At 34.7% G+C, this 14,742-nt stretch overlaps 1 protein-coding gene across 4 annotated transcripts in view; it reads left to right on the top strand.

Moving 5' to 3' along the window:
* The window catches only part of DIP-delta (Dpr-interacting protein delta), a 79,658-nt gene extending 65,361 nt beyond the window's left edge, over window positions 1-14,297 (top strand). For 2 of the 4 annotated variants that reach the window (XM_020942415.2, XM_086833966.1), the window contains exons 4-12: window positions 655-859; window positions 916-1,077; window positions 1,309-1,437; window positions 6,020-6,110; window positions 7,161-7,244; window positions 7,523-7,632; window positions 8,931-8,993; window positions 10,755-11,039; window positions 11,110-14,297. In XM_020942415.2, coding sequence (XP_020798074.1) covers window positions 655-859; window positions 916-1,077; window positions 1,309-1,437; window positions 6,020-6,110; window positions 7,161-7,244; window positions 7,523-7,632; window positions 8,931-8,993; window positions 10,755-11,039; window positions 11,110-11,174 — 1,194 coding nt within the window. In that variant the 3' untranslated portion in view covers window positions 11,175-14,297. Of the gene's footprint in view, window positions 1-654; window positions 860-915; window positions 1,078-1,308; window positions 1,438-6,019; window positions 6,111-7,160; window positions 7,245-7,522; window positions 7,633-8,930; window positions 8,994-10,754; window positions 11,040-11,109 lie in introns of those variants that run through there. The other 2 variants (XR_015271959.1, XR_015271958.1) reach the window with 2 other exon arrangements.
* The last annotated feature ends 445 nt before the right edge of the window (window positions 14,298-14,742 follow it).

The raw sequence follows: 14,742 nt of genomic DNA, 5'->3' as shown, positions 1-14,742 counted from the left end.
CAGTCCTTGGGACTGAGGGTAAATTTGAAAAGTTTGCAGCTGACCCAAGGCTGGTGAAATCCTTGCAATCCTTCTCTGGATGCATACAGAGAAAAAGAGCAAGGAATAAGTCCTTAGGGGAATATAATACTGAACGTTACTTTGATAAACACATGTTTTAGGAGCTTAAAAAGAACAGAAAGGCTTGTAAAGCCTTAATTTTATTCCTGTAATGTAAGATTTACTTTACTCAAATATAAGAGAGTCTTAAAAGTGTTAATGGAAGATTATTTCAGATAGTATTTATTACAATTTTTCCCCGTGTACCATATCTTCTGCTTGTCACACGCAAAGGCAAAAACGAAGCCCAAAGAAAGTGCGAATGGCAAAGGCGCAAAAAAAAAAGTGTATTAAAAATGCGGAAACAGCTGTCAGGCTGTCTTTATCCTTGGTCCTGCGTCACAACATGACGTTCATTTATAATGGCAGGACCTCCACATACACACACACACATGCATTTACCAGGGAACTGGTCCTGAGAAGGACTCTGTGTTGACTGTTCTTTAGATCTTTAAAGAGAGAAAGAGAGACCCTGTGGGGACAGGCGAAGGGGACATTAGCTGGAAATTGACCGAATGATGCGAATCGATTTTCAAAATTGCCCGTTACTCGCAGGTGGCCTGGATTCACATAGACCGGCAAATGATTCTAACCATCCATCGACATGTAATATCAAGGATTCCACGCTACAGCATCACCTACACGGACAATACGTGGCTTCTACATGTGAACCAGGCCCATCAGGATGATCGCGGCTACTACATGTGCCAGGTCAACACGAATCCAATGATTAGCCAGGTTGGCTACCTACAGGTTGTGGGTAAGTATTATCTTTTAACATTCCTGATTTTCCTCTTAATTGATATTCTTTGGCAGTGCCACCAAATATACTGGACATTGAGAGCACACCATCGTCGGTGGCAGTGCGTGAAAATCAAAATATCAACATGACATGCCGAGCTGATGGATTTCCATCACCAAAAATCATTTGGCGGCGTGAGGATGGCGAGGAAATTGCCGTAGAGAAGAAGAAAAAAGGTAAGTGGGTTGGGAGAGAATATCTAAAGACTTCGGGGGAGCTATATTTTTGCTCAATTTCAAAGCTGTATTTGAATCCTAAATAAATTTATATTAATATGATAACTTTTGAGCAAGTAAACATATGTTTCCCCTCTGAATATAGCTTTTTGAAGATGATATACTCTATGCTCTTGACACATTTCTTTTCATGTCCTGGATATTCACCTGCATCTTTAATATTAAAACCAGTTCTGGTGTACGATGGCGATGTCCTTCCTTTGACCAAAGTGAGTCGCAATGAAATGGGCGCCTATCTGTGCATTGCCACCAATGGTGTACCGCCCTCGGTGTCCAAACGAATCATTCTCGATGTGGAATGTAAGTATTCAATGCCAGAAATTAAGAATAAAAACCATAGGGAATCGAGTTCGTTTAGGGAGTCTGTGGAAAGTACTGCGTATTATATTAGACCGTAGTTTGGGACGCTTTTTTTGGTGCAGTTTAGTTGAAACACACGCGCGCACTTAACGGAACGCGAGGAGGCCATTTATTCAGTCAGGCATCTATCCATCCTTCCATCTATCCATCCCTCCATCTATCCATATATCCATCTATCCATCTATGCTGGAAGAGCATACTGGCGCATCCATCCATTGAGCCTGGCCTGCCATATTCCTTTGGTGAAGCTGATGTTGCTACCTGGTGCTCATCAATTTAACTGCACGCTCGTTGCTCTGGCAATGAGTGACAAACGCAGCTAAGCTGCCGCCATCTAATGCATCTGATATATAACAAGGTATATGTGTATAGAATACACTGACAGAAAATAGGTGATTAGAGAGAAAAATGTATATTAAAGTAGAAGGAAAATTTAGGAAATTGTAATGATATTTCAATTAACTATTTCAATATATTCCTTTCATATATCCTTATTACTCTTCAAGGTATAAATTTACATTTAAAACAGCTAAATTATTTGATAGAAATTGTAGTTTAGGAATTATGATATATTTATAAATGGGTTTATATAAAAACCCTAGTTTTATAGTCTTAAAATTTATGAATTATAAATATTTTCAACAGTTTTCCTAGATAATAACTGCATTCTCTCTTTATAAATATAAACGATAAAAGATTCTTGCTTTAGAAGTTCTCTTATTGTAATCAAATCCCTTTATTAATTAATTATCTTCCCTTTATTTAATTAAAGGATTATTATTTTTTTATAAAATTTCTTTTATTGTCCCAATTTTTCTCAGTGCCTTTAGTTAGAGAGATAGCGTGTCCTGGGCGTAAAAGTTACGCTGCCATTGCACGCCGTGCGCCAGTAAACGCTTGTTAATCCTAACGAGTTTCAGGCAGCCTGGCGCTTACCTCCCCTCCCCTACCCCCCTACCCCGCCTTACTTCTAACTACCCCCGGACTACGCCCCTGTCCCACTACCATGGCACCCCCCTTGACAATAATTCACGTCACGTACCTGCAATAAAGTCACTTGCCGGCGCTGCACGTATGACTTTGACGGCGTTTTTCTGTACCGCTGCGCCATATACTATATGTGTGTGTGTGTGTGTGTTTTCTCTCTATTTTATTATGAACGGTTTTGTGCGTGGCTGAACCGTTGGGAAAGGGGGGGCGGAGTCATCCTGGAGCGGCGGCAGCCTCAAATTGCAGGTGTAGTAGGCATTGTCAGGGAGCGTTTAAAATTTCCAACAAGCTCGCAGGTCCTTGCGGAGCTTCGGTTTCGGTTTCATGTTTAGAGTTGGGTTTTGCTGGCTGGAAATGGGTAACCTAATATACAGTTTTCATTGAGGTTGGCTACAAAAAAAAAACACACACACACAAAAACATACAGTATATATATTCTGTGTTAAGTGAGATGGAAGGCTTAATATATTGGAAAGCACAAAGAGACAAAGACGGATGTTGAACGATTAGGGTTAAGGCAGGGGAAAATGGTGTTTAGTTTGAGTGAAAAAAAGCAATATATATTAAAAGATGAAGAGTATATTGAATTTAAGTTAAACTTAAAAGGAAACGAACTTTGGAAAGTCAAAGTTTATATACCCTTGCCTATAACTAAGCTTAAAATATTTGTGTTCTTTGAATCGATATTTATTCATATTTTTATATAACAAATTTGTTGTCAACTCCAAGTTTAAAAAACTCATAACTAAGCCAAAAATTAACTAATTTTAATTCGGAAAACAGTCTTAAGCTAGTTTTTGATTGATTAATAAATCTGCATTCTCAATTAAAAATTAAAAATTTGTTGACAATTTTTACGATAATATTTATAATATTTTAAATTTTCGGAAAAATGTGAAAAATTTATTTTTCGACCAGACATGGCTAGAATGACTGGGCTGTTGATGCTGATCAAGAATATATATGGTTTATAGGGTCGGAAAGGACTACTTCACTGCGTTTTAATCTTCTGACTGAAGCTATACTCTTCAAAAAGGTATAAAAACAGACAATTTTCTTAAATAATCTTAGTTTTCCAAACATCATAATTAAGCCAAAATAGCATTAATTTTGATTCGGAAAGCTTTTCTGTGCAAGTTTTTATAGCACTAACAAATCTGCATACTGGTTTTGTTGATGCTGTTATAAGTTTCTGACTAAAATTATAAAAACCCGCAAAAAGGTATAAAAACAGACAATTTTTCCGAAAAATCATAGTTTAAAAAAACTCATAACTAAGCCAAAAAATCATTAATTTTAATTCGGAAAGCGGTTCTATGCTAGTTTTTAGCAGATTAACAAAGCTGCATACTCAGTTTTCAAATTTAAAAAATTCAATTTTTTGCCAAATTTTGGCAATTTTAATGATGTAACCCCTTATAAAATTTTCAATTTTCGGAAAAATGTGAAAAATTTATTTTTCGACCAGACATGGCTAGAATGACTGGGCTGTTGATGCTGATCAAGAATATATATGGTTTATAGGGTCGGAAAGGACTACTTCACTGCGTTTTAATCTTCTGACTGAAGCTATACTCTTCAAAAAGGTATAAAAACAGACAATTTTCTTAAATAATCTTAGTTTTCCAAACATCATAATTAAGCCAAAATAGCATTAATTTTGATTCGGAAAGCTTTTCTGTGCAAGTTTTTATAGCACTAACAAATCTGCATACTGGTTTTGTTGATGCTGTAATAAGTTTCTGACTCAAATTATAAAAACCAGCAAAAAGGTATAAAAACAGACAATTTTTCCGAAAAATCATAGTTTAAAAAAACTCATAACTAAGCCAAAAAATCATTAATTTTAATTCGGAAAGCGATTCTATACTAGTTTTTAGCAGATTAACAAAGCTGCATACTCAGTTTTCAAATTTAAAAAATTCAATTTTTTGCCAAATTTTGGCAATTTTAATGATGTAACCCCTTATAAAATTTTCAATTTTCGGAAAAATGTGAAAAATTTATTTTTCGACCAGACATGGCTAGAATGACTGGGCTGTTGATGCTGATCAAGAATATATATGGTTTATAGGGTCGGAAAGGACTACTTCACTGCGTTTTAATCTTCTGACTGAAGCTATACTCTTCAAAAAGGTATAAAAACAGACAATTTTCTTAAATAATCTTAGTTTTCCAAACATCATAATTAAGCCAAAATAGCATTAATTTTGATTCGAAAAGCTTTTCTGTGCAAGTTTTTATAGCACTAACAAATCTGCATACTGCGTTTGTCGATGCTGTTATAAGTTTCTGACTCAAATTATAAAAACCAGCAAAAAGATATAAAAACAGACAATTTTTCCGAAAAATCATAGTTTAAAAAAACTCGTAACTAAGCCAAAAAATCATTAATTTTAATTCGGAAAGCGGTTCTATGCTAGTTTTTAGTAGATTAACAGAGCTGCATACTCAGTTTTCAAATTTAAAAAATTCAATTTTTCGTAAAATTTTGGCAATTTTAATGATGTAACCCCTTATAAAATTTTCAATTTTCGGAAAAATGTGAAAAATTTATTTTTCGACCTTACATAGCTAGAACGACTGGGCTGTTGATCCTGATCAAGAATAAATATGGTTTATAGGGTCGGAAATGACTCCTTCACATAATTACAGGCCTCTGACTAGAATTAAAGAACCCATGCAGGGGTATACAATTGATTGGATTATTAAATATATAATAATAGTTAAGCATATATTGAATTTTATTAAAACAATATTTTACAGTTGATTATTAGAGTTATTAAATAGTAAAGTACTTTAAAATAAAACAAAACACTCCTTGACAATAAATACAATGAAATTATATATTTAAAACATACAAAATTTGATTTGAATATGTATTATTTTTCATATTTAAAGAAATGATAGATATTTAATCTTGTCTTTCAACATTTTTATTCATAAATAATGAAACTATATGTGTTTAAAGACATTTATTCAAATTTAATAAGCTTCCACAATCACGAAGCAAATTGCCTGAGCTCCTCGGAAAAACTCTTTCATATGAAGGGGGTGGAAGAAGAAAGACTGAAGTGACAAACCCATCCACAGCACGTACTTCCGGCTAAACTTAATTTTTTCTACACCACCCCCAACACCCCCCGTTTATGCTGACGTGTTGTCTTAGCCATATTGTATATTGCTTCAGTGATAGTATATACATACATATATATATATATATATATATATATATATATATATATATATATATATATATATATATATATATATATATATATATGTTGGTTGTCTCTGCGTCTGAGTTTTCCAGCTTAGTCACTGCACTTTCATTTTAAGCTGGGCAAAAAAAAAAAAGGAAAAAGAAAGCTAACAAAAATGACAGACAGACGGACCCAGAAAACGTTGAACAGGCGTAATGCTGGCGCTTATGCGTGCTTTACAACAACACCTGAACGCTCTTCTCCCCCAGGTGCCATTTACATTTGCTAACGTTCCATATCAAACCTCTCGTTCCGCTTCTCATCCGCAGTCTCGCCCATGATTTGGGTGCCGAATCAACTTGTTGGGGCTCCATCCGGCACAGATGTAACCATCGATTGCCACACGGAGGCGCATCCCAAGTGAGTCTATTTTGCCTTTTTCGTTTACTACAATTTTGGTATTTTTTTTTTTGCTACGAAAATTTTGTGTAGCATACATTTGAGCGCTGTATGTCTGAGATCTGTTTATTTTGTGATTTCTGCTTGAAAAGTGGTTATTAAAGCCAAATTATTACATATTTTCACCTTTTATTTTAAGGGATTATTTATTTATTAAAGCCGATTTATAATTTGATTAATTTTTGAAAGGAATTTGCTTAATAAATCATAATTTTTTTAACTTAAAACTTGTTCTATTGAGGATTTTGTGATTTCTAGTTGGAATATGCTTCTTCAAGCGAAATTATTTAAGATTGTAACTTTTTATTTAAATAACACTTTTTTATAAAAAAAAAACATTAATTTATTAATTTTTTGAAAGGAAAATGCTTATTGAAAAGTAAATATTTAAGCTTTAAAGTTATTCTTTTAAACACTTAACACTTTGAATTTAAATTTAGATTTATAAAGCCATAAATTTGTAAGTTTTATTTTCTAAAAATGCCTACAAAAGTTAAATTTATTGATATTGATAGTTTTGTATGAATTTAAATTTGGATACAATATAATTCTATATTGTAATACCGTCTACATGTTTATTAACTAATAATAATAATTTTGTGGGTAAAGTCTTTGACAAACTTTATATTATTTATATTCACTTGTAATTTAAACACAATTTTTTAAAGTGTATTTTGAAGCATGTGCAATTCCAACAGCAATTTCCCCTTCTATTTTCATTGGATTTAACAAATTTTACATTGCACCTGATTGCATTTAGTTGTGCTGCTGATGTATTTTTTCGCCCTTTCCCTATTACATATGAGTTGGTGTGTGTGTGTCTCTCTGTTGAATTTTGCTCATACGATTTCTCTTTGATTTTGTTAAAATATTTACTTTCATTTGAGAATTTGATTAGTTTTCTTCTACCCAAGTGTATGTGTGTGTGTGCAAGTGTGTTAAAACAAATTTTCGTTTACATTCGATTTGAGTTAAATTCAAAAATGCTGAAACGTTTTACCAACCCTGCAGGGCCATCATCTATTGGGTATACAATTCGGTGATGGTATTGCCAAGCAAGAAATATAAAACCGACTACACGGAGAACTCCTACCGGTAAGTCACAATTTAAAAGCAAAACAAAAACAAGGGATAACTGAGAAGCTAAGAAAAAAATCAACTCTAAAACAAAATACAACATACAAAAATTGTGTTGTTAAATATTTATCAGACATTTGCACTTGCCTTTCTTTTTGGGGGTCAGGTGCAAGTGCAAATGTTTTCGCCCCTCAGAGAGCCGAAGATAAGCCGCCATACAAACACACAAATTTATATATATATATACAGATATATGTGAATATCCTTAAGCTTAACCAGTAACATATCCTTTGCAGTGCCCACATGAAGCTGACGATAAGAAACCTGCAATATGGTGACTTTGGCAACTATCGATGCATCTCGAAGAATTCGCTGGGGGAAACGGAAGGCTCCATACGTGTTTACGGTAAGTGCATTTGTATTGGTAGCTTAAGTGCACTAGTTACAGCAAACACACACACACATGCACACAAGGACCCTACACACACCCGGAGCACTGCAATATCGTTCGCCCTTTGTGGCACAATTTTGCCAAAAGCTTTTACCTATAGACCCAGCATCCCGCCATCCCATCTACGGGACCTTCAACTCCTTCTCCTCTCGCCATCGTATCCTTACATGCACTATACGTTGTCCTTCGGAGCGTAAAACTAAACGAGCGTCGGTGGCTGGTGTGTCTGGCCCTATCTGCCCTGTATTTTGCTCCTAGTCCTCTCCATACTAGAACCTATTTTCCACGCCCCTCTGGCAGTATCATCATCCCCCAAAGTAGCAAGGAGACACATTCACCATAAACGTAAACGGAAAATAAAGGTGAATTTCGGAATTGTTTGACTTTGTATCGTTTGCTAGCCAAAAGGACTTGCCTCCAAACATACCAACAGATACAGCTGCATTTATTTATTTATTTTTTATGCACTTTGCTTGTGTATGCTTTCGGGCTTCAAATCCTGTTTACAAGTTGCTCCTTGTTGGGCAAATGGCAAGGATGCTAAGGATCTATCGTGCGCTAAAGGTCATCGAAACATTAGCTAAACCTTGGGGTATATTTTAGGTTGTAATCTTTTGTTTTTTGAATTAAATGGTACAAAAATTGAAGTTTAATTGCAGGAGCTTTGGATAATAGCTTCCATTTAAAGGAGATTATTTTAGTTTTTATGGTTTTGTTAGTATTTGTATTAATTATTATTACAGATCTGAATGTGGAAAGCTTTTAACATAGTGTTTCTTTCCATCCAGTTTCAATTTATAAATATATTTAATAATAATTCCTTATTTATTTCCCTGCTCTTCAGTTTATTAAATCAACTCAAAAACTCAGCTCAAAAGCTAAATGCTAAGTTTAATTTTTCCTTGTTGACCTTTTAGTAATTACCACGACTTTAGTTGGCTAAGCCTCATCAACTTTTATGTGTATATACGTGTTGTGGCTAAAAGCCTGGCCTTTAACTAAAAGTAAAATTTGTTTTATTTATAAACACACACACTCACACACACTTTGTGCTACTCGGACAAGTGTATGTTTTTGACCTTACCACTAGAAAACGCCACCACTTGACATAGTAAGCCAATGGGCAGCACAAAACCGACATAAATTCGTACCCCATAAAATACTACACATAATGTAATGAAAAACCATTTTGTATAATTTTATGCCTTTCTAATTATTAATTATGCAATGTTGTTATTCAATTCCATTTGCAGAAATACCTTTGCCCTCCACGCCATCCAAGCAGGTGACCCACACCACAGTCGAGTCCAGGGAGAGTAAGTATAGTATCAGTATCCCGGTGATGCTTGGGGTTTCCAGTGGGAGGAAAATGCACAGAATGCTTCGTATTTGTGCTTAACACATTCAGTGTTGAGCGTGAAAGTCACACCACACACACACACACACACATGGGACATAGAAAGGATACAGGATACGGCGAGCCACAAACAAAACTGCGAAAGTAGCAGCTAAGCCAGACAGATCCACAAAAACAGGAAGGCATCAGGGGAATGTATAGTTTGACGGGGGGGGACTAAGGGGATATGCACGGTCTAGAGGGGGCGGAGACACGCCCACAAAGAGATAAAGTAAAGTACTTTTGACTATTTCAGCGACGGGGTTTTCCACTTTTCGCCATAGTCACACTCAAAGAAAAAGCTGGGTTTATTCTTTGGAATTAATTCCCAGAGCTAGATTTTTGATCATTTTATACAAATTTTCAAACAAAATTAATTCTAATAATTATCTTTGCTAATGGTTTAATTAAAATTTGTATTAGTCTGCAGATAAACACTTCAAAAGTTTAATGTTATTTAATTAAATTGCTTCAATTTTTATAGAAAATTATTTCAAGAATTTTTAAATGTTAATACCATCAGAAAAAAATCTAATTGTTAACATCTTTTAAACTGACAATTTTAAGGTGAAACCTATTTCAATTAACTATAACTATTTAGGATATTTATTTAATAATTTAATGATAACTTGTACCTATTTCTTTTTGATGATATTGAATTAAAATTAGTTTAAAGAAGAATATTGATACCCTGTATTGCAAAATTCTTGGGGCAAAAACAAATAATTTATTTAATTAACAAGATTAGTTTTGAATCAGAAATTGCAATCATTTATAAAATTTACCTTATTTCTTTAATGCATTCTGGCAAGAAACTATTTAACTTAAAGTAACATTTTGTTGTTAATATTTTATAGGTAATTTAAATAGAAATATTGATCAAATAATCTGTAGGTTCAGCTAATCATCATTAAGGTTATTTTATTATTTCATACAAAGCATTATTTCCCTTTCAATATTTAACAAATAAATATTTACAAAAAAGACTAATGACAAAATTCCAATCAAAATATTTCTCAGTGCTAACTTTTTTGCAAAAACTCTTGTTGAAATTCAAGTCGAGCAGAAAAGTACACACTCTTTCAAGTCTCTGTCCGCGTCCGGACCCGGTGTCCTTTTTCCGCTCCCGTCCTGTCCGTGTCCTGGCTGTGGGCAAAGCAATATGCTTGGGATTATGCCTGCGACGGAGGAGGATTTTCGGGGGCATTAGGTTGGAAACACATTTGAAACACTGCCGCAGACGTTGAGCCCGAGAGCCGGAGCTATCTGGAGCTGGAGTTGGAGCTAGAGAGCGGAGCAAAAGACCAAACATATTTTATTTAAAGTGACTGGCAAAGCAGCGCGAGAGCAATGCAACGGAACCTAATCCAGGAGTCAGCCCAACAAAGGATATTATTGTTTGTGTGTGACCGAGTGTGTGTGGAGTGTGTCGAAGCACAAGTGTGTGGTGTGTGTGTGTGAAATAAATTTTTTGTATCGCAGCCAAGATTTCCACGCAATTTAACTTGAAAACCATGTCAGACTGGGGTTAAGTTTTGTTTAAGAGTCCGCAACTTTTACTAGTCAATAGAGTGACCCACAAATGAGGCCAAAGAGGGTTTTCTTGGATTAAACTTGAACTTTGTAGCCACTGTAAATACACTCAAGTATTAATATATATCATTATACACTTAATCTGCAGACAATATCATACCCTCATCACGCAACGACACAACGAAAGCCCTGCAAACGGATGTGGGATATGCCATGAAGAACGATTTATATCCTGGCTCAGCCTCATCCTCATCCTCTGGCATGGGGGCCAGCTCCTCGGCGGCCTCATCCTCGACCTCGATGCAGACTTCTGCCCTGCCCGGAGGTGCTACGGGCAATAGCCTATCGTCCTTGGGCACCAAGGGCTCCCTGGCGACAGGGAAGAGCACATTCGATGCGGATCGACCACCGAATCAGTATGCCTCGTCAGTGGGTAAGTGTATATCATAGAGTAGTTCTAAAAAATCGTCCCCCAATTCCTATATAAATCATATTTTCTACAGCAATCCCAGTGCTTCATAGAGCACTTCTGCTCCTGGGCTCTGGAATCTATCTGACCCATCTCTGAAATCAATAAATCGCTTGAGTTACTCAATAAGCATTTCCAAAATGCAGCCAAAGGGGGTCATAGAAATGGGGCGGGGCATAGTTTAGGTACATCAACATATTTCATAGCTGAAAGTATATCAAAAAACCAATAATAAACGGAAAAAAAGGAAAAACAAAACAGAAAATGCTTCAAACTTGGCTCACTTCAAAGCTATAGGAATTTGTAAAATTATATATAAAACAAAAAAAAAGGAAAAGTATTTCGCAAAAACAATAAAATGCTCATTGTATGTATAGTAATTATAAAATTGTAAACTTAAGAAAAAATCACTCAACCATAAATAAAGTAAGAAATTGATTGTAAAATATATGGATTACAAATTAAAATTGATATAAACTAAAGAGGCAGAGGATTTCTATTGATTTTGGTATTTTAAAAGTTATATTTTAAAGCATTTGATTGTAAAACTCTTATTAACATATCACAATACATAATAACCCCTCTCAAGTAACCAGAATGTTTTGCTTCGAATTTAAACATATCCCAAATTCATATCATATTTTTTTTAACCCATTTTTTGTTTTATTAAATTTTTCCGTTTATCTTTTGGTTAAGCAAACAATTTTCAGTACATTTTAAAACCATTTCTATGTTATACCTTTACTCCTTATTAATCTTCAATCAATTGCTGTGCAATTAAAAATATTAAAAGCTGCAGAGGAATTAAAAAAAACCACCACCACCGCTAAAGTCAAGCGGATTTCTTACTTCAATCCGTGACAAACTTTTCACAACCCCTTTTTCGCGTGCAGGAAAAACTCAACAGAAAAAAAATTCCAATTTATTTAATGAAAGAAAAAGTCGACGAGCCTGTCATGCCAGTCAAGCCCATATCGACGGCGGCTTCGAAACGCCTTAAAAATGTCATTCATTTTAACACAGTTTCGTTCGACGTCGCTTCTATGGTATAAGTAAAAATTTGCAATAAGAATTGTGCAATGCCTTGATTTTTCCCCAGTTTCCCGAGCTTTCCATCTCTCGTCATCGTCAGCTTTTATGTGCATTGTGCGCTTCCATCACTTTTTAATAAATGTGCATGCTAATTATATTATTACTCATACGACCCGTTGCCATGTGTCCTGCCTGTCTGCTTGGGCCTCACCTTTTGCATCCCATCCATCCCCCAGGATCGTTTCTCGCTCTTTGGTCCTTGGTCCTGGCTCCTGTCTCTGCCTCTCTCTCTCTCTCTCTCTTCGTGCGAAATACTTGCAATTAATTTCAGCATAAAATTGCGTGGCCTGCGGTCTCCTGGCCCCGCACAATGACACACAGTTAACATGTCCAATTTATTGGCCATAACTCATGCCGGGTAGCCCAAGGAGCAAGAGGGAGAGATGGAAGAGGGACAGGGACAGCAGACAGACTATCGATGGGGCAAAGAAAAATGACATTAAGGCCAGAAGATATATGGCACATTTGCATATAGGTTCATATGTGTGTATATATATAAACACCATGGTTGCAGGTTAAAGGCAGGCCAATTTACTGCATTTATGCCTCTCGTCGGTCGTCGCTGCACGATTTTAATAATTCAACTTGTGTTGCATAAAGTTTGCATTGACATATAAACATAATGAACGATGGAAAACCGCATGCGAAATTGCCTTTCTCCGCCAGGCGAAGAGAAAACCCTTTCGTTTATTAACGTTGTTAATGCCAAAAAAAAAGGGAAAAGGAGAAAAGCACATTCAGTGCGAAAAATATTGATAATCAACATTGTGCATTGCACGGCAAGCGGATGTGTCGACGGTTCCACAATAACAAAATTAATGTATTTTATTTAATTCTCCCTCCTCTCTCAGTCGAGGCTTGGAATAAGGTCGCCCTGTGCAGTTAACTCGAACAATGCAGCTAATTAAGCATTATAAATGCAGCTGGCCAAGGATATACATATCCTTCTATCTGCCGCCCCAGGGAGTCGTAGATTTTGCAGCTGACTCTGATTTATCTCTTCTTAAAATTATAATTCTTTATTTATTTAAATTGCTTGAATAACAAAGTGCCACTTTTGCTGGGCTTTAAACTCCACAGGAGTTTTTTTCCCCCAAATTTAACCGCACATTTAATTTTAATTAGTAAATTGTGCTAATTAAAATTTCAACTTGCATTTTTGTTTGTGTAAATAAACCCTTATTTTCGGTGAGATCATGCAAAACAAAATAAATATATATCTGTTAATGTAAATAAATGTTGCCCCCTTTAGTTGTGTGTAAATATGAAAAAGTAATAATTAAAACATCAAACACTTTGCATTTCACATACAACCAGAATTAAATCAGACAGTAAATAATTCAAAAATACATTAGGAAAGTCCTCTTGAAAACGAAAAAATATTAAACGGAAGCGAATAAGTATTATGTAAAGTTCGTATAACTAGGACCTACATAATTAAACAAGTAAAACAATAATTATTAATACACAATTATATATATATAAATATATATAACTTATATAGCCTATATGAAGTAATTATATTGTTTGTTGCCTGTATTTGAAAACTTAGCTGAACATCAAATGGATAATATATATAAAATATGTTTAAAGCTTTTTGTGCAAATAAAAATATAAGAACGGATGTGTTTTCCTAACAAAAAGTTGACATTGTGTAAAAAAAAATACTGTAAAAGAAAGAAGTAATTTAAATAAAAAACTTAATTTACTTTGATGCGTTGGTATTAATGATTAATTCTAAAATTCTATGAATTTATTTTAAATTTAAAATGAAAGACAATTTACAGGTATAACCACAACTTAATTTCTGAATTAAAATTAATTTTTATTAATTTAAATTAACATTTTTTTAAATTCATTCTGTTTACAAACTTAAAAAAAAGGAAAATGAGCTGAGTTATCAACGCTAAAACTATTGTAAAATAAACAATCTCAAAACAAAACAAAACCAAAAAGGGCCATAAGCTAAATAAAACAAATTTGCATTTAAGATTGACAGAATTACATTGTAAGCAGTTATATAATTATGCGATAATAATTAAATAATAAAACTTTAGGTTGATTGATACCACACAACAAAAAAAAAAGAAGCGAACCGAACAAAAACAAACAAAAGTAAATGAACATAAATAACTGTTGTTTCATTAAACCATTTGCATTTAATTTTAGCTCTCAATTACATGGGCGAATGCCCAACGTGGTTGGCTTTGGTTTTGGCCTGGTATTTATGCAAATTTCCTGTTTTCCGGGGGTTTGACATTCGGCCAATGGGTTTCGCCGCAGTCGCCCAAAAAATAAAACAAACAAACAACGTTAATGAGCACACTTATTTACAGGAACAGCTATATCCACACACACTCATACATGTACACTGGGAAATAAATTCCAGGAGTATATATTATATATCAAAAATTAAATTTATTTAGCAGGAAAGTATAAGTTATTTCGCTCAGTGCAGAGGCGGCATACCGCCAAAACCTCGGTGTGCGTCTACTAATTGTTTGAGTCACGCAAACAAATTTCACACAAAATATGCTAAATACTTTCAGGGGGCGGGGGTTAACCCACACAAGAA

This window comes from Drosophila serrata, unplaced genomic scaffold, assembly GCF_035046125.1.
Source record: "Drosophila serrata isolate PLE 108 unplaced genomic scaffold, ASM3504612v1 contig_272, whole genome shotgun sequence".
NCBI lineage: Eukaryota > Metazoa > Arthropoda > Insecta > Diptera > Drosophilidae > Drosophila > Drosophila serrata.
Note: the sequence above shows the minus strand (reverse complement) of the source record. Positions and strands in the feature narration are given on the sequence as shown.